This window comes from Suncus etruscus, chromosome 17, assembly GCF_024139225.1.
Source record: "Suncus etruscus isolate mSunEtr1 chromosome 17, mSunEtr1.pri.cur, whole genome shotgun sequence".
Lineage (NCBI taxonomy): Eukaryota > Metazoa > Chordata > Mammalia > Eulipotyphla > Soricidae > Suncus > Suncus etruscus.
This window is the reverse complement of record NC_064864.1, coordinates 70,076,318-70,102,984: the sequence shown is the minus strand read 5'-3', so window position 1 is coordinate 70,102,984 and position 26,667 is coordinate 70,076,318. Positions and strand designations below refer to the sequence as shown.

The 26,667-nt window shown below is 51.3% G+C and overlaps 2 protein-coding genes across 2 annotated transcripts in view; one reads left to right on the top strand and one right to left on the bottom strand.

Annotated features, from left to right (window-relative positions):
• Positions 1-26,667, bottom strand: part of DOCK1 (dedicator of cytokinesis 1) — a 254,913-nt gene that overhangs the window by 128,673 nt on the left and 99,573 nt on the right. The window lies entirely within an intron of this gene.
• Positions 672-26,215, top strand: INSYN2A (inhibitory synaptic factor 2A). The gene is made up of 3 exons (XM_049790602.1): positions 672-1,804; positions 15,675-15,746; positions 23,560-26,215. Exons 1-3 carry the CDS (start codon positions 672-674, stop codon positions 23,741-23,743), a joined length of 1,389 nt encoding a protein of 462 aa, XP_049646559.1. The 3' UTR covers positions 23,744-26,215.

The window sequence follows — 26,667 nt, the reverse complement described above, 5'->3', positions numbered from 1 at the left end:
GTGGGGGGCTATTGTGGAACAGAGGAGGCAGCAGCCATGGACATGGTGGGCAGAGTAGAGCAGGATCACTAGTGGGAAACACGGGGGATAAGCCAGGGAAAACAAGCCCGTCCACGGGGGTGACCGAAATTCCCGGCCTCAGCCATGGTCGCACACGTTGAGCTGCCAACACCCTCTTCCCATCTGCTCTGTAAATAACGAGGGCACAGGTGGGCGCCACACCCCACACCATGGGCAAGGTGAAGCCCTTCAAGAGTGTGTCTGTTCGTGTGCCCAAGTGTACATCTGTGTACTTGTGTCTGTAGGAGTGTGTGAATAGGAGTGTATGCTACGTGCTTGTGTGTCAATGTGTGTGAGTGTATGTTTGAGTCGGTTTGTGTGAGTGCATGTGTGAATAGCTGTAAGGGGTGTGAGTGGGTTGCATGTATGTATGCAGATGAGTAGGTATGTCTGCATGTGAGTGTGTGTCTTACTGGGTGCATATGTGTGACTGGATGTTAGTGGGTGTGCGTCTGTGAATGGGTGTGTGTCCGTGTGTGTAATGGATATGCGTGAGTGGATGTACATGTAGTGAGTGTGAGTGGGTGCATATGTGTCTCTGTGTGTCACCTGAGTGTGGTGCCGTGTGTCCCTGTGCTGACAGTGTATTGGTGTCTCCTCACGCAGGCACCATGGTCAGCATGGACTCGGGCAGGGGCGCCCTGAGCGTGGCCGAGAGCGAGGTGGAGCCAGCCGCCTGCCTGGCGCTGGAAATGCGCTACGCACTGGACCCCAACCGGCAGATCCGAAAGCGGAATAAAGCGCTGCAGGTGCGCTTCAAGGACATCTGCGAGGCGCAGAGCGAGCAGCAGGCCGCACCCCTGCCTGCCAGCCAGCAGGGCGAGCCTCGGCGTGAGGCAAAACCGCTGTCCCAGCGCGCAGCCTACCGCAAGTACATGACGGTGCCCGCACGCCGCTCTATCCCCAACGTCACCAGGAGCACCGGTGTGCAGACCTCGCCCGACCTCAGGAAATGCTACCAGACCTTTCCCCTGGAACGTTCCAGCAAACGCGGGGCCCTCAAGGGTGTCCCGACAGCGGCTGAGGGCTTCTCTGGCGAGAACAACGGCTTCACCGTGGAGGCACGAGAGGGAACTGCGGAGGGGCCTGGGGCACAGGCCCGACCATGGGGCGCAGGGCCCGTGTACACCACCACCGCCTTGGTGCTCCACGCCCAGGATCACGGGAATGCACTGGACACTGCTTCTGGGCTCAACTGCACTGAGGCCAGTGCCCAGCCCGACGGGCACAGCTGCCAGGACCCGGCTCTCCCCCACGCCAGCCAGTCCCCAACACACGGGCAGGGCGCGCAGGACAGGGCCACCCCCACGCCGGACAGGGACACCCCAGGCCCGGGTCCCAGCCGAGTCTTTAAAACAGAGGTGGCTTCCGTCTACGCCAAGGCCCCAGAATCCACCCTGGCCAACTCGGCGGCAGCCAGTGAGTGGTCCCTGTGCCCAGTGGGCAATGAGGAACAGAGAAGGGACACGCACGTCAATGGGCTCCAGCCCCCTGGAGGCCTGGCCGCGGCCTGCTCGCCGCCCCAGCGGTGCCTGTCCCCGGAATGTGGCGAGCAACCCCGTCAGCCTGGAGACCGGTCGCCGACGGGCGTCGAGCTCCAGCAGATCGTGCCTCAGACAGAGGTGGTGGGGCTGAAGGCGCAGCTGCAGGTGATGGAGAATCTCATCTGCTCCAGCCAGGAGACCATCAAGGTGCTCCTGGGCGTCATCCAGGAGCTGGAGAAAGGGGAGGCCCACCGGGAAGGGTGAGTCTGAGCGGATTGATTGAGTGGGTAGGGCTCGGAGGGGGGACTTAAATAGGGCTGTTAACTCAATGAGGTCCACCGGGAGATAGTCCCATCTCCTCAAAGCACAAGCTCGGCTTGAGACGCAAAGTGGCATTTTTCTGAGGCCCCAGAGATGACTAGTTTACTGGTTAAAGCAGTGGCCTTGCGTGTGTTGGTCACAGGGCAAACCTAATATCAAGTGGTCCGCTAAGCACCAGCAGGAGTGACCACCACAAAGATGGGAGTAACTCACAGAGCTGGGAATCACCCCCAAACAGCCAGGAGTGTCCTCCATACACAGAGCTGGGAGTAGCCCCCAAAACAGCTGCGAGTGACCCTCATATAGAAAGCTGGGGATAGCCATAAGTACCACCAAATGGGTCTAAAACTCCTTCTCCAGAAACAAAAAAGATAACCCCACATTTCTGACCACAGGCTACAGTCCCCAAACAGTGCTCAGGTGAGGGGACGGGCCTGAGGTCCACAGTAACATGGAAGCTAAAGACAGAAGTTTCTCCATGCTGGAAATTCATCACTGAGCGTGTCTCCTGGGGGTATAGGCCAGGCCTAGACTGGAGCAAACCAGAGAATCTGTCATTTCCTGTGCTTGACTGTTTTGGGGGCCATGCCCAGCAGAGCGGGGGTCCCTTTTAGTGCTGTTTGGGGGGGCTGTATGGTACTGGGACTGTAGCTGGGGACTTCTATCTGGGTTTGAGCTTCTGTATTAGAACACTGGTTTGCAGCCTCCTCAATGGCATTTCCTAGCTTGTTATTGGAGGTAGAAGTGAGTGTCCTTAAGAGCAGCCATGTGGAGGGAAGGCTGAAGGTTCTGGTATTTCTGGCTCCCTACGCATCTTTCTGAGGTCTGAGGGAGAATTTATAGAGCAAGGAAACCAGAGAGTCTCCGTGGACTAATACTCCAAAGGTCAGAAAATATTGTGTTTGACGAGGTGCAAGCTACGGGGTGGAATCCCCCCACCCCCCAAAAAAAACGAGGAAGGGTCCGGTTTGCAGTTTTTCCTGTGTTCCAGAGTAAAGGCAGCTGGATTGTGGACAATATGTAGGGCTAGTACTGAACCCCCAGTCACATTGTCCACAGGCAGGGGCCAGGCTGTAGGCCCCCGTTTGCTTTGCTCATGGGCCCTGCGATAGGGAGGGATAGCACCTTTCTTGACACGTACAGACTGGCCAGAGGCTCTTTATCTTCTTCTCACTATTGAGTTTGTTTATGCAAAGCAGCCGTTAAACGGTGCCAACCGCAGTATTGAACGGCCAGGTTGGCTCTGCATGGTGGCGTGCGGGCCCCCAAGCATTGCCCTGCATCACAGCCTCGGCTGTCCTTGGTGCTCCAGAGCTACTGATCAAGGCAGATCTTTGCATGAACTGGCTCTACTTACAGGGCTTTGGGAAGGCACTGACAGAAGACAGTTTCTGGCTATCGTGCTGGAGTGAGGGACCCTCTCTCTGCTTCATCCACGGCAGGAAGGATGGAAGGAGAGAAGCTTTGAGAGGGCCCTGCAGTGCCCCATCAGCTTGGCAGGCCATGTGCCAGAGACAAGCCTCAGCCACATTGGAGTCCCTGGGCATGGGGTGGGCAATTCCAGGCCCCCCTCATTGGCCCCACCAACCCCGGTGGCTCTGTGCTATGTGCAAACCCCTCCTGTCTCTTCAGCTGTCTAAATAACCCAAGTGCACATGAGGAAGCTGAGAGCCAGTGGGTTAGAAAGCAAAGTGGGTTGTTGTTTTTCTAATAGTCCTGGCTGTGCCCCTTACCCCACTGGCGGGGATCATGAAATATCCCAGGTACCCCCTCCTTCACCCCACACACTCCTCCAGGACCCTGCAGTGCTCCCAGACACAGTGGGTCTTGTGGGAAGGCTATGCAGAGAGACAGCTGATGGCACTAACTCTCTGCACCCACATATTTAGCATCCTGATGGGTTCATTGTCTGGAGACAGCATAATGATGCTCTGCTCTCAGGGAAGACCAGGAGTGGCAGAGACGCTGACAGGAGCTGCCAACCGCGGCGGCAGGGCTTAGAGAGATGGGACACTCAGGCTGGGCCCTACAGGCAGGACAGCCAAGAACAGGCCGCACCATATGCTTCAAAGAGGCCTCAAGATAGCAAGAAGGAGGCACAGAGTGGGGGGGGGTGTCTCTGTGGCAACGTAAGTGCCCAGTCAGAGGAGATGGAGGAGGGAGTGGTGTCCAGAGTATGTCCAAGATGCCTCTAAAAAGCAGCAGGAAGGGCCAAATCCGGAAAACAGCCTCTCCATCCCTGTATCCCTCTCTGGGGCTCAACACATGGGGGTGCTCAAGTCATTGGGGAAATGGGGGGTGTCCCTCATCCTCCCAGGCAAGCCCTAAGTCTCCTGTATCCAGGGAGCACAGAGAGAAGGAAAAGTGATGAAGGACCTCACAACCAGGATCAACAACAACTCCCCAGTGAGGGAAAGAGATGAGGGACTGAAGGAAAGAAAAAAAAACGGGGGCAGGGGCTGGAGCAATAGCACAGCAGGGAGTTTGCCTTGCACAAGGCTGACCTAGGTTTGATTCCCAGCAGCCCATAGAGTCCTCAAGTCCACCAGGAACAATTTCTGAGTAACGAGCCAGGAGGAACCAAAAAAAAAAAAAAAGACAAAGAGGGATCTATGTATGGAGGTTTCTATGGGTCTTCCCTCCCCAGCACCAAAAACCTTGTGATTTCCCCACATCAATTTTTATAAATGAAGTTAAAGGACCCGGAGTGATAGCATTGTGGAGAGGGCATTTGCCTCGCATGTTGCTGACCGAGGTTCAATCCCCACCATCCCATATGGTTTCCCGAGCCTGCCAGGAGTGAATCCTGAGCACCATTGGTTAAAAAAGTGTGTGGGGGGGCCCAGAGAGATAGCACAGTGGCGTTTGCCTTGCAAGCAGCCGATCCAGGACCAAAGGTGGTTGGTTCGAATCCCGGTGTCCCATAGGGTCCCCCGAGCCTGCCAGGAGCTATTTCTGAGCAGACAGCCAGGAGTAACCCCTGAGCACCACCGGGTGTGGCCCAAAAACCAAAAACCAAAAAAAAAAAAAAAAAAAAGTGTGTGTGTATGAGAGAGAGAGAGAGAAAGAGAGAGAGACAGAGAGACAGAGAGAGAATAGAGAAACAAAGAAGCCCCCACTCCCTCCCTGTTTTGAAACACACAGTTGGGGTGGTGGGGGTCATGGCTTGGGGGGACTCACCTCAGGGCCCATTTCTCACACACCTTCAGAACTGGGGTCCTAGGAGATGATATGACAATTATGTGCTGGTGAATCACGGAGGTTATGGGCTCTTGGCAGGTGACCTGGCTCTGACACAAAGGCCACGAGAAAGGAAGGTCATGTCCCCTGAAACTGGACTGTAGGACGGTGATGCTAGGCAGGAGACCCCAAGTGAGTACATGTCTGCAGTTGGCTCTGCAATGCTGGCTCCGGGCACTGCTGACTCAGGGCACACACTTGGGTCTCACCTGCACATGTCTGCCTTCTGATACAGCATCCACATCTGGGCACTCTGCTTTTCGTGGCTGTGGCCCAGACTACACTAAGGCTGTTTTGTAGACAGGCTCGAGATGTAGGCACATGGGGACAAGCCATGCTTTGGGAACTGGGCCTGGCACAGGGTCCCCTCGGTCTGAGACAGGGGCTGCAGATGAGCTGCTCAGCTTCCCTCATCTCAGTGGGCCCACTGGGTACCTTCTGGAAGAACCCCAAGGTTATGGCCAAATTGCCTCCCTACACAGAGCTAGCCTAGCCTTGAATGAGAGGAGGAAAGGGACAGTACTAGAAGCCTCTGGGATTCCTGAAAGGAACCTGGAAGGGCTTCGGGGGTACGGGCTTCCCAGATAGGGGACACCCCAGAAATACAAGGCATGGAGGGCAACAAGGTGGCCCCAGTACTGACGTGGGAGTCAAAAGGATGAGGCTCAATCTGGCAGTCCCAAGTGGGTCCTGAGACTCTTGTAACCTCCAACTTCTCACTCCAACCCGGGGAGCTCCTGGGGCCGGCTGCAGGGGTGCTGATTCAAAGCTGGCGTGAGCAGAGATTAGGCATGGACTGGGTTCCCGGTCAGGGAGAGAGTGAATCAAGCGAGGAGCGTCGGAGAGTCGGGTGGCGGTGAGGCTGTGGCCAACAACGCCTGTTCCCAGACATAAGATAGGGCCAAGTGTTTGGAGGGGCACAACCCAGGAACCAGGTGAGCCAGGAATCAGGGGATGGGCATCCTGGACCCATCTGCACCCCAAAGAAGCAAGACTGTCTACCAGAGACCCTTCCTCCAGGAAGGGCCGCTTTTCCATGAAGTTCTGCATACATACCCACTCCAGCCTCTCCCAGACAATTCCCAAAAGGGTAGAAACATGTGGGTGAGGACCCCAGCTCTCTCCTCAGCTGCCTGCCAAATCTTGGGGGTGACTTGCAGTGGGAGAGGGATTCATATCCTGCAGTAGGCTAGCCTCTGTCCCACTGTACCTCAACCCTATATCCACTTTCATGAAAATCATTTTTTTCCAAGCCTCTTTCTGGCCAGGTCACAATTCATGGCAATGGTGTGTTAGGGAAAAAACAGGCAGGCATGAAGATACGGTGATGGATTCTGATTCAGAAGTAGAAGCACCCCCCCCAAGCCCTCCCCCCAATCTCAGCATCTCTCCCCCATTTCCAGGCCATGGCTTGAGTGGATGGGAGCCAACATTTATCCAACCCTGTAATTGCTCTCTAAGACAGAGACCACCAAGAAGGCTTTTCCATCCTACACACCTGGAAAGCAAAAGGTCTGAAAGCATCTGGAAGCATATAAAACATGCTCCAAACACTCGCTCTGGGCTCCATGTACGTATCATACGCCTTGGAGAATGTGATTTAAATAATCAGCCTGCGTAGCCACCGGAATAGATTCCAGATGCCTGCCTGGTGTTTTAAGTCGGCAGGTGAATGGAGGAGCCTCACCTCGGAGCAACGATGCAATTCAAACAGCCCATTTGCAGATAAAATGAGCAAGTCAAGGCGTGACAGGAACGTTTATGAAATTTATGTATTTGTGCCTGCAAATTCTTTCTTTTTAACAAAAATGATGATGAAATGCAAGTCCTAGTTTGAAATACTTTCTGAAATCCTGTGCAATTTCTGATAAGGGATATGGATGAGAATGGACCTAGATTCAGTGACCCCTGAGAACCAAAAGAGAACCCCAAATGCTCCTCTGGCTGCCCCCAAGCATGACCGGGGGCTGGCCCCACTGCAGCATTTGATCTCATCCCACACACCCCACCACAGCCCAGAGGGTCCTCCTTCATAAGCAGCACTGGCCTGAAATATCCCCAAGGTTCAAAAGATGGCAGAGAAGTGACAGAATTTAGCTGGCACTGGAATAGCTGGGCACCGCCTGGAACATGGGGTCACTGATTTTTATCTGCACAGAACCATTTGTCTCACAAATGTGGCAGATATTTCCACCATCCCACTGGGCTCAGTGATGCTGGATGCTCTGGAAAACACAGGTGGGCCGAGAGACCACTTTCTGAAAGACTTTGTGACTGCTGTTGCCTGTTTACAAGACCCGTTCCTAGTCAGAGCTAACTCCTCCCGGAGGTCATTTCAGGCATATTAGCAGCCTGATTTGGAAGGCCAGAGGCTGAGCTCCAAGCACAAAGTCCAGGGCCAACAGTGGCCCTGAGGAAAAATGAGGGGAAGGAGGGAGAAGCACGGGAAGTGGCCTTTTTAAACCAGCTTTGTCACATAAGAATCACACACACACACACACACACACACACACACACACACACACACACACCTACTCTGAGGAAACACACACATACACCCCTACCCTGAGGAAACACACACACACCCCCCACACACCCCTACCCTGAGGAAAAATGAGGACACACAGACACACACACACACCCTACCCTGAGGAAACACACACACACACACACACACACACACCTCTGCCCTACACACACACACACACACACACCCTACCCTAAGGAAACACACACACACACACATACCTCTGCCCTCCACACACACACACACACACACCCCTACCCTGAAACACACACACACACACACACACACACACACACACACACACACACACACACACACCTCTGCCCTCCATGGGAAGATTTTCATCAGGCCCTGCAAGCCCTTGAAAGGTATTATAAAGCGATAAAGAGGCAACAAGGCCCAATTTCGGACAGGTTACTTAAATGTTTACTCAGAGAAACTCCTCCTCTGGAACAAAAGACCAGACTTGTCTCCAGTACCGTAGGCTGTCTTCGGATCCCCAGATCCCCACCAGGAGTGAGCCCTGAGCACCGCCAGAGTGACCCTGTCCAAACTTTCATAACTACATCAAAATAAAAAGCCAAGGTCAAGAGCAGAGCTCCAGGGGTGCTGGTCACAGACGCTGCAGATTCAACCACTGCTAGCTAGTACAACCATACAGGTACAGCCACTGCGGTACAACCGCTTCAGTTACAGCAGCTACCAGCTTCCCTCAGGCACCACAGGAAGAAAGACGTCCAACCAGAAGAGACTGTTTTCATCCGGTAAACTCCCACACCCCTTCCCAGCCCCAGCAAAATTCACTCCCACCAATTCTCAATAAATCACAGCTCCAGCTTTTATCTCTCCTCCAGGAAAACAAGTGCATCGATACAGAAACCTCAGCTCAACCCTAAATAAGTTCCTTTCCCTTCTGAGTGGCCACTCAGGGAGCCTGTGGGCTGGGCTAGTTCTTGCCCATAGGGATCACCAGACTTGGGCCCAGCTGTTACCAAGAAAACCAGGGAACAAGAGAGGGCAGCCTGAATAAATGCAAGCCTGAGATTTCAGGCTACAGATTAAAATCCCCGAAATGCACAGAACTCTGAGACCATGTGCCATCACAGCAGGACACTACCCTGGACCCAAATGCAGAAGTATCAAGACCGTTGCTCCAGTTTCTTGGCTCTGAGACCCAACCGCCCCCAGCTGTACTGAGAGGATTCACTCACTGCTCTGTGGGCTCAGCTTGTCCTGTACCCCCAAAACTCTCTCAGCCACCTTTCCTGGCAGCCAAGGCAGTTGTAGCAAAATGCAGTGGGTCAGGACATGTGTCACACCCTCCAATGGGGACTGGGTCGAGGCCGTGTCCAGAGCCAACCAAGGGGGCCACTGATGGGCAGATAGGCAGGTGCTGGGGCAGAAGCTAAGGCTCCATGTCCACAGCACCGCTGTGCTGGCTGAGCTCAGACTCTGTCCACCAACATAACCTCGGGGCTTTTGGAGCTTTGCTCATCTGCACAGGGCTCCAAGGCGCGATGTTCTGCTTAGCCAGCACAGCAAACAGACCACTGGCCAAGGACAGAGGCGCTTTGTGGCAGGACACTGGGGCAGAGGGTTCTTGAGGACTAGACAGGACCGTCACCCGTGGACTGGATAGTGAGAATAACGAAGGCACCAAGGCGCACCTCAAAACCTGGCATATGGGGGCTCTATAAATGAAGCAAATCTGAGTTTCCGCAAACTTCTGAGTATCAACATTCCTGTCAGCAACTGACCCACCGCAAGGAATCACTCATCAGTTCAGTTTCCTGAGGATAACCTGGGGCTTTTGGTGGGAACTGAGTGACATTGGGAGTGACGGGGGACATTCTGCATATGAAGCGACCCTAGTTCCTACCCAGACATGATTACAAAACACAGAGCATGAGGATCATGGGAGGCAGCCGGCACTGGCGCTTTTTGAAGTGTCATTTTTCCCAACAATATTAGCGGTATCATTTATGCCTCTCATTAATGTCAATTGGAGACTATTAAGTAGAAAAGCTCTTTAAGAAGCAGGCTTAAAGGATGGCTCTGTTATCAAGGAGGGACAGCTGGAGCCAAGGCTTGGGTGCAAGGGAGAAGTAAAAACAAAGCTCTAGGGGAGGGAGAGAGAAGGAGAGATAGTGAGAGAGAGAGAGAGAGAGAGAGAGAGAGAGAGAGAGGGAGGGAGGGAGGGAGAGAGGGAGAGAGCAGGAGAGGGAGGGAGGAAAAGTAGACAAGATGAGACTTCAGAGTGAAATGATGCACAGACAAAATCATCTGCAGAAGGGGAGAGTCTCATTTCCTCTTGAGTCTGGCTGAGGGACTGACATCAGCATGGGGCACCCCTATTTTGGGGAAGGGGATGCTGCTTATAAGAAGAAATAGTAATTGTGGGCCCCTTAGTGCAGTGAATTTAATACCCCCCTACTTGATGAGCAGTATGAAATATGGTGGATTCGTTCCCATCAGCTCTTCTTTCCTCTGATGCTCGTAACTTGGTCTGACGCTACTTCTGGACACCGATTCCTCCTTCTTCTTCCCCCTGACACTTCAAGCCCCCAAATACTTTCCTGACTCAATCCTGCTTCCAAGATCCCAATCTGAAGATGCCAGAGATAGCCATGTGATCCTGGGAACTGGGACCAGGCTCTGATGACTCTCCCGGGTGCTTCCCAACCAACTCCGACCAGCTCATCCCCATAACCTTCACATAGAAAGCACAGATCCTGGCAGTGCCAGCTAAGCCCGTGCCCTCTTCTCCCATCCTGGTGGTTTAGTTGTCCCAACCCACTACTTCAACTCCGCCCCATGTCTGTCTCCCTGCAATGCCCCTTCTCCCCCACACTGTTAGCTGGTACAAGAGCAGAAGGAAAGTTTTCAGTTGCCACAATCATTCTCAATATCAATGAACAAATATGTCTTTTCATCAGGCTTTTTTGAGGGGTCTTCACCTGCAGTGTTCAGGGCTGACTCCTGTCTGTCTTTGTGCTCAGAGATGTCTCCCAGTAGTGCTCAGGGAACCATGAATAGTATCTGGGATTGAGCCCAGCTAGGTTACGTTCTAGGCAAGCACCCTCCCTGCTGTCCTATCTCTCAGGCTCTCTCATTGGGAACTTTTTAGGATTTGGGGGAAGCAGAGCAGGGGGTATAGCTTGAGCCTCCTCTATCCTGCAGGCTGGGTTTGAGAGAAGGAGAGAAGGCTGGTGCTTTCCTTGAAAGGTGCCAGGCCATTCTCCTAGACATAACCCTCAGGTTCCTTCCTTTGGAGAAACCAACCAAGGCAGACAGAGCTGTGACAGGGCCCAGGAACCTGCCTATATGCATGTCCCTGACTATCCCTCTGTGCTTTCCCAAAGCCCTGGGCTCTCTTGTCCCTCTTCATCTCAAACTCCTATCAGGTCTCTGGACCTTCTGGAAAGTTCTTCCTAACCAATGGGGATCCAAGGGTTGCCATTCAAGGAGAAGCCTGGGACCCCCCTCACTGGTCCCTACTTCCTTGAAGGATGATTGGTGGCACTATGAAGGAGGGGTAGAGCTCCCAGGGAACTGTCCACAGTGCTGAACTCTGGTCCTGTACTTGAGCAGCTCTATGTTGGGGTTGAGGCCACATGCGGTGGTACTCTGGGGTTACTCCTGGCTATGTGCTCAGGGGACCCTATGGGATGCTGGGGATCTAACTTGGGTTGGATGCGTGCCAGACAAGTACCATCCCCACTGTACTGTCGTTCCAGCCCTAGTCAGCATATTTCAAAACATGAAATATTAATCAATGGCAACATAAACTGCTATGGGTTGAAGACTAGACCTGTCCACTTTGACCATTTTCATTTCTTCTTGCTTTCACTTGATTTTTCTGGTCAGCTTTATTACTCCATATGCTTTAATATGAGAACAAAGGCATTGTTTCTTTGCTTTCTTTTTTGTTTTCTGTTTTTCAGAGGGCCACACCTGGCCATGCTCTAGGATTACTCCTGGCTCTCTGCTCAGGCATCACTCCTAGCAGGCTCAGAGAACCATAGGGATTGAACCAGGATTGGCTATGTACAAAGCAAGTGCCCTGCTCACTGTACTGTCACTCCGCTTCCCTGATTGCATTATTTGTTCAAATAATCATTGGTCAAATACCCAGAGATTGTGATGAGAGTGGTAGCAGCAGTTATAAACCCATATAAGGTTTAGTTAGGCACCTTGAATCCCAAGAGTAGAGAACTGGCAAGGGTAGCAATTAATAAGCAAGACAGAAAATTTACAATTTTTTATCAAGATATTCTTCCTCAGCAGCTTTTCTATTAGTGATCTGAGTAATCTCTCTTCTCTATACTTCAAAACTCTCTCACTCGCACACACATATATACACAACATACACATACATACACAACTCAACTCTTACCATCACTTGAAATGTAGCTGCCTGATACTTTGAGGGCTGCACCCCTTCGTGGCAGAAGGAATTTAGAAAGATAATCTTCCAACCATTGGTCTAATGACTTGTTTGTAAGAGAGTAGGACAAAAATAGGGACATTCAACAACAGTACCTGACATTTTCTTTCCTCGCCTCTTTCTGGAAAACACATTCATTCAGAGGCTGTGGGCACATTATCAGTGTGGCCATGAGATCACTAGTGAAGCCCAATCCTACAGCTACGAAGCTCCTAGAACAGTGAGGTGGCCCGTTGCAGTGATAAATCACAACACATCACACAGGTGATGCTCTGTTGTTGACTCACATTGGGCAGAATCCCTTGAGCCCCTCAGAGTCAGACTATGGGTTCCCAACTATCCTCAGAAAACTGGCAACTTTCATGCACATATTAATCTCTCCCTGTCTGTTCACCATTTCTATCAACTTCTATAATCCAGAAACACTATAATCCTTGAAAAATGAGAAAGTCCCCTCCCATCAACTTCTGCTGATACTGTCTAAATGAAACTGGGTGATTAATTTGCTTCTTATGCACACACCTTGGACAAATCATACTCTGTCTTTGGATAGACTGAGTTGGATTGGACTGACCATAAAACCAAGAAGAGAACAATGAAACTGAGTAATATGCATTTGAATATTCTGGAAGCAAAGGGGACAGAGGAATGCACAGGAAGCGTACTTACTTCCTCATGATCTTTTTTTCCAAGAAAACCTTCATAGTGTCTTGTCATCCATTTAAGACATCACCCATGCTCCCTCCTCCTCCCTACTCACTTCCCAGATGGACCATGCCCTGGCCTCGCCTCTGTCCTGCCCTCACCCCAAAACAGGATGTTCCAGGCAAGGTGCTTGTGCTCAGAGCTGGAACCCATGGGCCAGGTTCCAGCTCCTTGCTGCCTGCCCATCACCATTCAGGTCACATCACAAGGCAGATCTGAGAAGGATCTGCTCCCTCACCTGTGCATTCACTCCTGGGCCCCTGTCCCACTGGCCACAGGGGCACTTTCCAGGACCAGGCATGTCATGACAGTTTGTTTGTTGGTAATGTGGGGAGTAAGGCTGATTTTGTTAAGAATAATATTGGGGAGGAGGGGGCACGGACCGATAGTACAGCATTTAAGACTCTTCCCTTAAATGCCACTAACTTGGGTTCGATCCCTGACATCCCTTATGGTCACCCTAGTGCACCAGGAGTGATTTCTGAGTGCAGAGCCAGGAATGAGCCTTGAACACTGTCAGGTGTGGCCCCAAACCAAAACAAAACAAATGAAAGAATAATCTTTCACAAAAGGGTTGAGAAAACAGCTGCTGATTCCAGACACTTCAGAGGGCTACAAGGAAACTTTCTCTGCCATTCGGGTACCTGGAGCTTTTGTCCAATCATTACTAAGTCCTTGTCCCAAGATGCCAATTATGTGAAGTACCAGCCCTTCTCCAGGTCTGAGCCTAAGTTAGCCCAGTGCAAGGCAAGTGCCCTCTCCATTGTGGTCACTCCAGTCTTCACATATTCCTGTCTAAGGTCTGAGCACTGCCTGGTCAGGACCCAAGACCCAGGACCAGGTGGGGAGACAAAGATGTGAACCTCTAAAGGGCCCAGGAGTGGTATAGGGCTGGTTACCCAGGGGAAGAGCTGAGGATAAGGAAGAAACTGCAAAGCTGCTGAGCCTGGGAGGTCAAGGGGAAAAGGGAGTGTGTCCCCACTGCGAGAACCCTCAGAGGAGGGAGAAAGGCCAGCATGAGGGCCTGTAGTGACTGTCCCCCACTAGCAGCTTTGTTAGCTCCAACTTGCCTCAGATGGATGGAATGGGGGGAACGGTAGAGAGGTAGCTGGCAGTGCCTTGGGCCCATCTGGTCATTTGATTATCAGTCAAGCCCATGAAGCCCCAAGTCAAGCCAGAGTTTACCAAAGCTCCCGGGGCCCAGCGGCCTGGAGTGGAAAATCCTTTCGTCAAATGTTTATATAACACAAAACATAATGAGGAAAAACAAAACTGATTTTCAATTCAAACTCTGCGATGCATAGAAGCATTGTTGACTCAGTGAAGGTGACAAAAACAGGGGAGTTGTTGACAGCAATTTTCCGGGGACTGTGAGGCGGCACCTGGGATATGGGTCTCCCCCCCCCCAAATTCCCCGAAGATCTCAGTCAGGTCTCGACCTCCTGCACCCCAATTCAACACAATCCCATGTTGCAGCTGCCCCAGAACTAAAGGCCCTTTGCTCAGCACCAGCAGGCACCATGATTCCTGTCAGGGGGACTGGGAATCAATCACCCCTGGCAGCAGCACCCTGACTTCCAACAAGCACACGGCCTTCCACCCGCTTCTGCAGCTAAGGCCCTGGATAGACTCAACAAAATAGCTCGTCCTCTACCTCCACCTTCATCCTCCATTTATCTGAATCCCAGGACAGGCAAGACCCCAAGAATAAAGTTAAGGAGACCAATAAGCAGCCCTGTAGTGAGGATACCCCCCACACTGGCTCTTGTGCTGAGAGCAGAAAAAGAGACCTGCTGGCATTGTCAGGGCAGCAGGTGAAGTCACGGGGTGAGGCACAACCCAAGGGGAACATTCGCCTCATATGTGCTAACCCAGGTTCCATTGCTGGCACACCATGTATGGTCCCCTGATCCCTGCCAGAAGTGATCCCTGAGCAAAGAGCCAGGAAGCCCTGAGCATCACTGGGATGCCCCCCTCAACTGCCAATATATATAAAGCAAAATTAAGGTACTTATATAAAAAAAAAGTGTTTGGGCTGGAGTGTTGCACAGTAGGAAGAGCATTTGCCTTGGACACAGCCAACCCTGGTTTGATTCCCAGCATCCCGTATGGTCTCCTAAGCCCGCCAGGAGTGATTCTTGAGTGCAGAGTCAGGAGTAAACCCTTACAGGGGTCCTCAAACTTTTTAAACAGGGGGCCAGTTCACTGTCCCTCAGACCATTGGAGGGTCTGACTCTAGTACAAACAAAACTTAGGAACGAATTCTTATGCACACTGCATAGATCTTATTTTGCAATGAAGAAACAAAACATACAAATAGAATATGTGGCCCGAGGGCCATAGTTTGAGGACCACTGCAACTACTGGGTATAGCTCAAAAACCAAAAACAAATGAGTGCTCATTTTAATTGTAAAAGTAAAAAGCGTTTATGCTCAGACTGTGAACTTCACTCATCTGCATGTTCCCAAGGTCACTTGGCTTGCTTTGACTCAAGCACTGAAGAGTCAATGCCAATGCAAGCTGCTGGGACCAACGTCAGGCAGGGGTGAGGGCAGGCACAGGCTGGGGTGGCAACTGGCAGATCCCCATACAGGCATGGGTATGTCAGGATGTGGAGAGACCCAGACAGAGAGGTTGCCCAGTGCGAACCTCCGAAAGAGCTCTCTTAACAACCACCCTGCTCTGCTTGTACCTAACCAAGTGAGCCAGCTCTACCCAACAAACTGAAGCTCTTTCCAGCCTTAATAGGCATGATGGAGCACAGCACAGCTCTGATGTGGGGAGCAGAGAGGGAAGACGCATGGTCACTTCTGTTCCCTTGTGAGTCAGGATAAGGAGCTGTGGGTGGCGCCAAGCAGCTGGAATAATGCTCTCCTGTCTCCCCTGCAGGCTTTCCTACCGGACGGGGCAAGACACGGCCAACTGCGACACGTGCAGGAACAGCGCCTGCGTCATCTACAGGTATGTGGGCTGCTCCCTTGGCCCCTCTTGCCGTGAATGATAGGCAGTGTCAACTCACTGCAGCAGGGGCATCGGTGAGGCCATCGGGCAGAAATCCGGGCCCAGCTAGTGCATCATTCTAAGCCCCTGCTGAGTCCTTCTTGGGGATATGTTCGCTGTGATGTGGAGCTCAAGCCCATTTAGTCTCCCAAATGCCTCATAGTGATTTCAAAAACCGGGCTCAGAGCGTTGACTTGCCTGCAGAGCGTCCATGCCGTAGGTGCTGGGTGGCATGTTCTAGAAAAAAGTGAAAGATGACCAGAGGCCATGGGGCATTTGTAGAGATGCTGGCAAGGATCCTAGCTCACTTAGCACCTCGTGTCCTGGACATGCAGGACTCTGGGAGCTCATGTCCTGTAACCTGGACAACCATCCAGGGACGCAGAGATGTTTGGGTATTTTTGCATCTTGAGTTCTGCTGATTTGTGTCTAAGAGGTTGGACTGATTCCTAGTAAGAATTCTGGAAGTTCACTATTAAAGGTGGGTGTTTTTTATATGACTGAAACCCAACTACAATCACGCTTGAAATTAAGGTGTTTAAATAAAGATATAAAAAAGAGTTCAGGAAGTTAAGTGTCAAATGAGGGGGGAGAGAGAGAGAGAGAGAGAGAGAGAGAGAGAGAGAGAGAGAGAGAGAGAGAGAGAGAGAGACAGAGAGAGAACATTCTCCCCCAGCCCTGCAGAAATGTAAAGGAGAATGAAATGAAAAGGAGAATTATAAGACATGATACAATGTAGTTCTATTTTTTTTACATTTCTTTGTGGTGGGTGGCACAAGGGCAGTGGTCAGTGAATCCTGTGGGATGCCGGGGATCAAACCTTGGTCATCCACATGCAAGGCAAGCGCCATCCCCACTGTACTAACACTCTAGCTCCTTAGTTCTTTTTTAGTTTTTTTTGGGGGGGGCCACACCCAGTGATGCTCAGGGGTTACTCTGGCTATGTGCTCAGAAATCGCTTTTGGCTTGGGGGACCATTAGGGGACTCTGGGGGATCGAACTGCAGTCCCTCCAGGGCTAGCGCCAGCAAGGCAGACATCTTACCAATTCATGCCATCGCTCCGGCCCCACCTTAGTTCTTTATTTCACTGCTCAGCTATACCTGTATAATGGTACATGGTGACAACCCCCCCACCCCCACACACACACCAAAAAACACCTTCTCAAAAAAGATCAGCAAATTCAGCATCCCAGGCAGGGGAGATAGAGTAGCAGGTGAGGAGGCTCATGCTGGGGCTCGAATCCAGGTTACTTCTTCAACCAAGATCAAGGAACAGCCCCGTAAGCTGTGACCTGCTGTGGCCCAGAGTAGACACCAGAGCCTTGGCTGTGGGTAGATCCCAAGTTCAAAGGACTCAGAGGATGCATGACTGTCACAAGCCTTGGCTGACTCTTCCAAACTGCTCAAACGTTCTGCTCTGAGGAAGAACTTTGAATCTCCAGGAGGGAGTTGAGTGCCAAGCAGCCACGAGGACAGTGTCCATGATGCCCCGCAGCCTTCTCAGGCTGCCAAGCATAACAGGAGGGAGTCAACCTTTCTGAGAGAAAGCTTGGAGTGAGCTGGGTGACAGCAACTTACTAAACACTGCACACAGGTGATGGAAGAAAGCATGACGTGACTGGAGTTGTTTAAATACATGTTGCTCGGGATACAGAAGCAGCTCAATATAAAGGCTGATTTATATTTGTGATTTAATGCTGCACCCTGGTGAGGACAGAGCCCACTCCCAACTTCTGCAAATTTTTTTCTACAAGGCCAGGAGGGTCCTAGGAGAGAAGTACCTCTGATCATGGGGTGGCGAGACACAGTCATAGGAGAGGCTGCATTTTCCTTTCTCCTTTTTCTTTTCTTTCTTTTTTTTTTTTTAATGTCTCACACTCGACCTGGCTCGGGGACTCCTATTTCTGCACCCAATGGGTAACCCCAGCAATGTGGGGGCACCCCCTTAGGGTACCGGGTATCAACTTGAGCTAATGTCTTCCTGGCTCTCTCTTTAGCCTGGGCTGTCTTTATTTTTTTTTTTTTTTGCTTTCAGATTAGGCATGACAGATAATTCATGGTCCCTTCAGTAATGAAATAAGACAGAAAGAAGATTCCAGATGGGATTGTATGGAAATGTCATGTACTGTGGAGCCCTGGGAGAAGTGAGCTGGGGGACGGGGGGCACATGGATCTCAACAGGGTAGCCCCAGCCTGGTGCCAGAGACTAATGAGGTCCTGTTATTCACCAAGTGGGTACACAAGAAGAAGGAAACAGGGCTGGATCCTGGAGGCCTTCATCGTTTAGTGATTGGTTCCTCCGGGGGGAGGGGGGGGAGTGGGTATGTCCCTCCCTCTTCCTTCAGTTACCTGCTCCTGCTCAGAGTCCACCTGTAACCCCAGGAATTGATGGGCAGAAAATTTCATTTTTGCCTGATATCCAATGCCCTGTTCTTAGTATTTACATTGAGTGAGTGGCCAGGCAGTAAGGCATCCTGAATAATAATGTTCTGTAATGTTCTTTTGAGTGTCAGGAAGAAAAGAAGAAAAAATAACAAAAACAAAAACAAAAAGTACCCATACATTCAAAGAGAGACAAAAGCAGTGATTTAACAGACCTGAAAATTCTCCTTGAAAATTCCCAGAGTAACCAAATATTCTTCCGTCTTTTGTTAGAATTCTGGGCATTTTTGACGTTCCTTTCCCCCAGTATGCAGAGATGAGGTTTCCCTGTCAGTACAGCTTGAGGAAGCTCAATTCTAATGACAATTCTGATACCCCAGAGTGGCTGTGAATCTGATGATTCATTTGACTCTTAAGGGATTAGTTAACATAGCTTCAGCAGGAAAAAAAAAAAAAGCTAATTGCACTGGTACATGCAAAAAAAAAAAATCACACAGATTTCTCAGGTACAAGCAGAAAAAATAGCTAATTGCCCAGCACATGCAGGGGAAAAAAGCTAATTGCACAGGTATACACAGAAAAAAGCTAATTGTACTAGTACAATCAGAAAAAAGGCTAATTTCTCATGTAGAAGTAAAAAAAAAAAAAGCTAATTGCTAATGTACACATGGAAAAAACAAAACGCTAACTGTACTGGTACACGCAGAAAAAAAAGCTTGCTCAAGAACCAACCCTAGGGAAGGCCAAGCTTGATCCCCTGAGAAAACATGAGGGGCCCTGGTCAGCGAAAGAGGATATAAAGAATCTCATGGGGGGACGCGGTCTCAAAGGCCTTGCAGGATGAGCCCATTGAACCCTGAGGAGGGAGAAAGGCTGGGTGGGCAGTGCCCTTGACTGCAGGCCTGGCCAGAGGCAGTGGATGCTTTGGCTGTGTTGGGGCAGCTGATTCACTAATGCCCAGACGTGGGTCTCCCCATCAGGGCCCACTAGTTCTGCCCCAACTCTCTGTTGCACTCACTGGCCCCTCTCCCCCATGAAAGAATGCCTGTCTGGCACCATTTCACAACCCAGGGAAGCTCGGGGCCCAGCAGGCAAGAAGATTTCCCCGCAGTGGCCATGCATGAGTGGGTCGGCTTCGGTGAGCACAGGGGACCAGCCATCAATCCCAAGAAGGAAGCAAGGGCCAAGATCCAGACCATGCCACGGTGCAAAGGCAGGAGGAACCCCAGCCTTTATCCCCAGAAAAACCAACAAACCAGGGGCCAAGCCATAGGGCTTTGAGCTCCTAACCGCTGCTCTAGGGACTGGCCAAAGTGACATCTTTTCAGTGCATCCCCTTTAAATTAACCAGAGGAGTCAGCTGCTGCTTGCCAGGGGGACTGCGGCAAGGCCCGAGTATTTATAGGAGCAGGAGGCAGCCGCAGCAGCAGCTGGAGCCGCCAGCCCCCCACTGGAGACGACAGCACCCCACTCCTCTGCAGAGCCGCGGTGGCGGGGAGAGGTGTTACTACAACGCCAGGCAGTCTCCGGGAAGAGACTCCAGCTCTGCTGCCAGCTGCCAGTGCGGCCCCAGATTTAGGACACACAGTTGCTACTTCCCAAATGTGCACAGGGATGAGTTCAAGAGGCTACAGGCTTGGGCCAGGGGGAGCAGACAGACATGGGCGTGCTGGGGACGAAGCCTCTAGCAATTCAGAGCAGTGACACATCAGAACAGCCACTGTCCAGCTCCCAAGAAGATGAGGGTGGGGGGTCTTGGCTGCTGTGCCCCCCACGAGGAGGTGAACTTGGAGCTTCTGGCATAGAACATTCTGTAGACACCGACGGCATGTTGGGCTGGAGATGGCTTACAGGGAGGAAAAGGAGGCAGCAAGACAGGATAGGCCAGGGCTTAAAAAATTAGACAGTTTATGTCTTGCACAGCAGTTTTGGAGCCCAAGTGTCCCATGGCCTGATTCCCATCTCCTTGTGCTCACACCTGAAAACTCAAGGCTCCTGACATTCCCCAGCCGCTCTTAGTTCCATCGAATCACCTGGCTGCGGGTCCCTTTGCTGGAGTACTGCAGACACTAGTCAGAACTAGCAGGGGCTGGGCCCGCCCACTGTCGCCTGACCAAGCGATGTGGAGAGTTGGCATCAGTGGAGATGAGCAAGGCCAAGAGGAGACTCACTCGAAACTCACTGATCACAGGCACCGTGTGCTGGACGAAAGGGTCTGGAGGGGTGGCTTAGCCACAGGGCAGGCATATGGATAACTTTACTGGATCATGGAGCAGCATAGGGGAGACCCCCATGCCTCCACGCAGCCCCCACCCCACTCTCGGGCACAGGGAAGAGATTCAACCAGGCCACATCCCAGCCAGGACCTACAGAGACTTGTACAGAGGCCATGGGAGCAGAAGACGGATGTGCAGCCAGAAGTCCTAGCCTGGGCTCTGTCTGTCCTAATAGCTTCTGACAAAACAGTGGCTTAGCTTGAGCCCTGACTTGAGCTCTGACTGAAGCAGAACAGAGCCCTGATCTCCTCACAGGAAGCCTCCAAGGTCCTCGGGACAGGGCCCTGAAGCTACCAGACACCGCCACAACCCACAGTCAGAGCTGAGCTGGAGCCAGGGAAGGGAGTTCATAGCTGAAGCCATAGCAGTGGCAGACAGCAGATGACAAGGAGTCTGATGGCCTCAAGAGGAACCACAATGGGTATCACCTGCAGGTAGGGTCCTGGGGGTCAAGTCCAGGAGAGACACACGTGCCAGTTAGGGCAGAGTTTGAGGACAGATGGATAGTCCATTGGGGAAGATGCAGATGCCAGTGTTGGGCACAGCCCACACAGCCACCAGCTAAGATGACAGGGCACTTGCTGTGAGGAAGCCTACAGAAAGGGGAATTGGTACTAGGAGGGCACCCAGGGGTTCCAGGGAGACTGTGACTGCCCTCTGGCTTCTGGGCCAGGTCTGGGCTCCATTTGGGCCAGAATTGATCTGTGTGTCAAGCTTGACACCGACCTGACTATCAGTGGCCTGTCCTCATCCTGAGCCTCAGGGTGGCAACAGAAGTGACAGGTGCCCCACTCCCGTTCCTGCAGTGGACAGGCTGGGCGCAATCAGTGATGTCATCCAGCTGGTCAGCAGACGGAGTGCCCAGGACCATCCCGCTAGCACATCCACTTACACACATGGGTCTCAGTGGCCAGCCAGAGTGGACAGGGCTGAATCCATACACCATGCCGAGTCATCTCAGCCCCCAGAACTCCGAATAGATTAGCCTGTGATTACAAGGAGTGGCAGCATGATAAATTGGTTAATAACAGGATTCCCAACGTAGAGGCTGAATGGAAATTCAATAATTACAGAGAACCAGAGTTGCTCTGTTTCCCAGGAAAGAGTAGGAGCATCAGCAGGCCCCAGTCAGAAAAGCAGAATCTTGCCGGACCAGCCCAAGGGACTGAGATCAGAGCTCACTGCTCTCTGCAGAGTTCCAGAGCCTCAGCCCAACGCAAGGCCAAGACCATCAGGGAGAATCTAGTTTCTAGTTAAATGCCCAGATGGAGCCTTAATCAGCAGCTGGAGAACCGAAGCTATAGGACAGCAGGGAGGGCACCAGCCTTGCATGCGGCAGACCCAAGTTCAATCCCCGACACCCCATCAGGAATGGCCCTTCAGTGCAGAGCCAGGGGTAATCCCTGAACATCACTACGTGTGGCCCGAATCACAGAAAAATAGCAGTTCACTCCCAACCACTCTAGAATATGTCCGACTACAGACAGTGAGGACAGACAACCTGAGCTCCATCCTACAGTCAGAGGAAGGGGAAGAACTTGGTGATGCTGAAGAGCAGCAGGGGCTTGAGGGCCAAGGATAATGAGCTGTGAAGAGGCCGAGAAAGACCCCAGACCTCCCACTCTCTGAGTCAAGGCTCAGAGACTCCCATTCTTTGGACCTGCAGCATCTGTTGAGCTGACACCCTTCAGGGCTGGAGCCTCCTGGACCTTCTCCCAACAGCAGCTGCACCCAGTCCTCTCTTCCAGGGAATCCCTTTCTTCCCACATGGGAAGCCTTCCTGACATGTTTCCAGCCATAAGGAGATTGGAACCAGGGTTGAGACCCTGGAGCGGTCCCTTAGCTGGGTCCTGGTGCTGGTTTTTAAATCGCTGATAATAACACAGATCCACATTTTGTTTCTCCAAAATGTCAGACTTTTGGCGGGGATGACTGGATCTGTAAATCGCATTTCATATTTTTAATTGGGGTACAGCTCCACTGGATAGAAGACAGTTTGAGCTCATGGAGAATCCTCATCGGGGAGATTCTACAGAAATCTCTAGACTCTTCCAGGCACAAAAGAAGCTGAATTCTCTAGTGGCCTAGGAGGCCACAACATCCAGGTTCAACCAACAGGGGCGCCAGGAAGCACTGGGGTGCTCAAATAAATGACCCCTCTTCCCAGACTCATGAGAAATGGGACCTTTGAGAGTTGGCTGGGGACAGGGGATCAATGGGGTGCCCCCAAACAGAAGGGAGCTTCCTTTTTTAGGGAGAAATGTGATTCGAATATCCGTGCACCTGAAAGCAGTCCTCCTCCAGTTCTGGCACCAACACTGTCTCCTCGCTTATAGCCACCACATCTCTGCACCTGGAGTCCTCGTTGTGGGGTGGGGGCACACTCTGAGGTGCAGTGATTTGGCCAGACAGGCTAGCCCTGCTGAGGTCATCGACTCATCGATGCCTGTTGGGACAATCTTGTCTTTTGCGACTTGGGGTCTTTCAGTCCCGTGAAACAATGCAGCGAGCTCTGCTTCCTACAGACCCCAATAATGCTTTCTCTGCACCCTGAGTCACTCTGTTCCACTGTCTCTGAATGTGGGGCCCTCACTGTATGCACGTACGCCTTGGTCACCCCTTTGCTGCCCCCCTGAGCATGGGTATCTGGCCTTGATGACTCTTCACCCCATGTATTTTTCATTTAGTAAAACAAATCCTACCCGCTGTACCAGGACACACATCCACAGGCTGGCAGAGGTTTCCGGTAAGAGCAAAGATGTTTATTGGTTTTCAATGCAGAGGGGTGACAAGAGGCAGCTCAGACCCATTTCCATTTCTCGTTCTTAAGAAATGCCCATCTAGGCCCGGAGAGATAGCACAGCGGCGTTTGCCTTGCAAGCAGCGGATCCAGGACCAAAGGTGGTTGGTTCGAATCCCGGTGTCCCATATGGTCCCCCGTGCCTGCCAGGAGCTATTTCTGAGCAGACAGCCAGGAGGAACCCTGAGCACTGCCAGGTGTGACCCAAAAAAAAAAAATGCCCATCTAATGTCACTGCTGCCAGCAGGGGTGAGGCGTCCTTGAGAACAACAATATGCACTAACTACTTCTCCCCCCACTCTCTTTGTTTTCCAGCGTGGAACTAGATTTCAAGCAGCAAGAAGACAAACTGCAGCCAGTTCTTCGAAAACTTCACCCCTTTGAGGAAACTCAGGTCGTACCTTTGCCTTATTCTCCAGACACTTACTCGGCAACGCCCAAGCAAAAATCCAAAACGGAATCTAAAAAGCACGGGAGATGGAAACTCTGGTTCCTTTAATTAAAGCTCTTGGGAGTTGTGGGGCCTCGAGGCGGCCGTGAGCCCCCCCCCCAGTTGCCCCTGGAGCAAGGGCAAGTCTTCTCCACAAAAGCAGGATGGGGTGGACCCTGTGGCCAGTTCTCCCGAGTACCACAGTAGGCCTTCGGACTATCAGAGCGGGGACCAGAAGCTGTTCCATGCAGTCCACGTGCCCTGGGCAAAGGGACAGCCAACATCTGAGATGCTAAAGCAACATTTGAGCCCCTGTGGGCATCGCCAACCTGCTGAAAAGCAGGAAGCAGGTTGTGGCTGGACGTGGCAGAAACTCCTTCTTTTCAAGCCTTGATCTTTTTTTTTTTTTTTTGTAACTACCAAGAAGAAAAAGCAAGCCTTATGTTTGCAAGGGACTTCATTTCTACGTTTCAGTTTGCAAACGAGCAGGGCGGGTGGGGGCGGGGGGCGTGAGTGCAGTTTTCAGCACATCCGATTCCGGAGAAAGCACAATATTTTTTTCCAGTGGCCGGAGACCATGACCATCCTGTACAACGTGACTGCGTATTCTTGTCTTCATTGTGCCGTAGCGCCCGTCAGTCTCAGATCCCATCACCCATCCCAGCTCCTGTCCTGCAATGAGTTTACTTGTTCCCTTCCCAGATGGCCAGTGGCCGGCCATCCCCCGAGTCGGGACAGTTAGCAGACAGGCAGCGTCCTTAGATCTCATTGTTGATTTTGATTTTGATTTGGGGGGCCACACCTGATAGTGCTTAGGGGTTATTCCTGACTCTGTGCTCAGGAATCACTCCTGGCAGGCTCAGATTGACCATCTGGAATGCTGGAGATTGAACCTGGGCTGGCCATGTGCAATGGTTGCCCAGATCTCATTTTTATTTTGATCTCCACATACCCTGAGGCTAAATGGTCAATCTGGGTAGGAATTAGGGAACATACACAGACTTGCCATCACAATCATCAAGTCCGGATGTCCTGCCATGGGCAAGCGATGCCATGGGCCAGTCCCCAATCACCATCCCACCCAGGCCACCCTTTATCCCAGGCACTCGGCCTACGAATGCCAGGCCACTGGCCCATCACAAAGAGCCACCACGTGGTTCATTTAGCTGCTACCGACAAACTTAATGTTACTCCATGTGACATGTCAGTGAACTACATATCATCTACCTAGGGGAAAGCTGTGAATCCGACATTTTTAGGTATTTTTTTGGAAAACAACAGTGACATTAGAATTCTCTTTTTTGATTACACATTGCAATATGAATCTGAGTTCCTTTATTTTTTCACTCATTCTTTGGCCAGGCTCTTTTTTATAGAAATCAATGGCACCTCATTCACAGATAGGACTTTGCCCATCTCTCCTTTGCTCTTGCAACCAGAAGGAGGGGTCTTCACTGCCTTGTTGGGTACAACCTGAATGGCAAAGTGTGTGTGAACACAGAATTCAACCTGGATCTTCAAGCTTCTGTGTCCTGTCCCATCCCATCCACCCACCCTCCTGATCCTGCACCCAACCAGACGCCTGATCAGATCCCAGAAACAAGGAATTTAAGCTGGCAGGAAGGTGTCAACCTGCCCTTTTCAGACCCCAGCTACTCCCTGATCCCCATTTCTCCTGCCTTCAGAGCAAATGAATCTATTTTAATTCCAAGTGTTTGGATTCTACAAGGACCTAATGATTATCGATCACAGATGTGGACTTCAAAACACAAAACGAGAATAAAAGAAGGGGCTAAGATTTTAGAGAGGAGGAACTGAGCTGGGGTGGAGGCATTTGGTTTCCCAGAAAGAAGCACCCACCACTTTGAAGGGTACTTGAGCCCCGTCCTCAAAGACCCACGGAAAGAAATGAGAAGAACTGGGCACATGTGTTAGCAGGTTACCTCAGACAGGACCGCAAAGCAAACATGTCATGGAGACTTGGGATTCAAACACCGGTTTCATGTCTTTTATACAGTTATTAACTGAAGTCAGAAAACATTCACTGCTATCAGCAATCCCTGTGGTCTGAGAACCCCAACTATGAGTGGAACTAAGGGGTCTTAGTAGCTTCCGGACTTTAGTATCTCAATCTGTCTCAAGCAAAAGATATCCTAGTATTTGAAGTCACCCACTGTTTGAAAGCAGTTGAGACCAAAAACAAACAAAAAAAAAAAAAAATGAAGAAGAAATGAAAATGTCCACGTCAATCGGAAAAAAAAAAACACTCGACACAGAAACTAACCTGTCTGATAAGCAACCCTTCCATGTAGGGACGACTGTTTCCAGCACCATTTTTCATGGATTCATCACCATAGGAACCTCTCCAGTCCCCCCCTGCTAAGTCGTCCCTTAGAAAGATTATCCCAACTTTGCTACAAAGCTGAGATGGAAAGTCCCGTGTCCCTCTCCATGTAGATCAGACATGGCATTACGTAGAGATGAAATTATTATCCTTGTCACAACGTTCTTTGTTAATTTTTAAATAAAAATTCAAGGTCACCTTCTGTGTGGGTAGGAAAGCTATTTCTCAGTTCCTGGCATTTTGGAAAAGACACATCGAGGGAGCTTTTACTGGGCTGTATTGGGGAGAAAGGCCCCTTCCCCAAAGGCTATGTGAAAGGTGGGCATCGCACTCGAGTAGGCCAGTCCAGTCCAGGACTGAGGCTAAAACCTAGGGGAGCCTCTAGAGATGGGAAAAGCATGCATGGGAAAAAGCACCCATTCCTGCCTTGCTCCTCTTTTGGGGTCCAGAAAAGCAGTTTCTATCTGGTACTTACCAAAGAGGACCATCCCCCCTCAAATATACACATTCAGGGACCAGCTCAACCCTTCCCCACTCTTTCTTTCTTTGAGTTTTGAGTCATACCCAAGCAATGCTCAAAGCTCAGGACTTACTCCTGGCTCTATACTCTGGGATCTCTTCTGGCAGGACTCGAGAACCCTGTGCTATC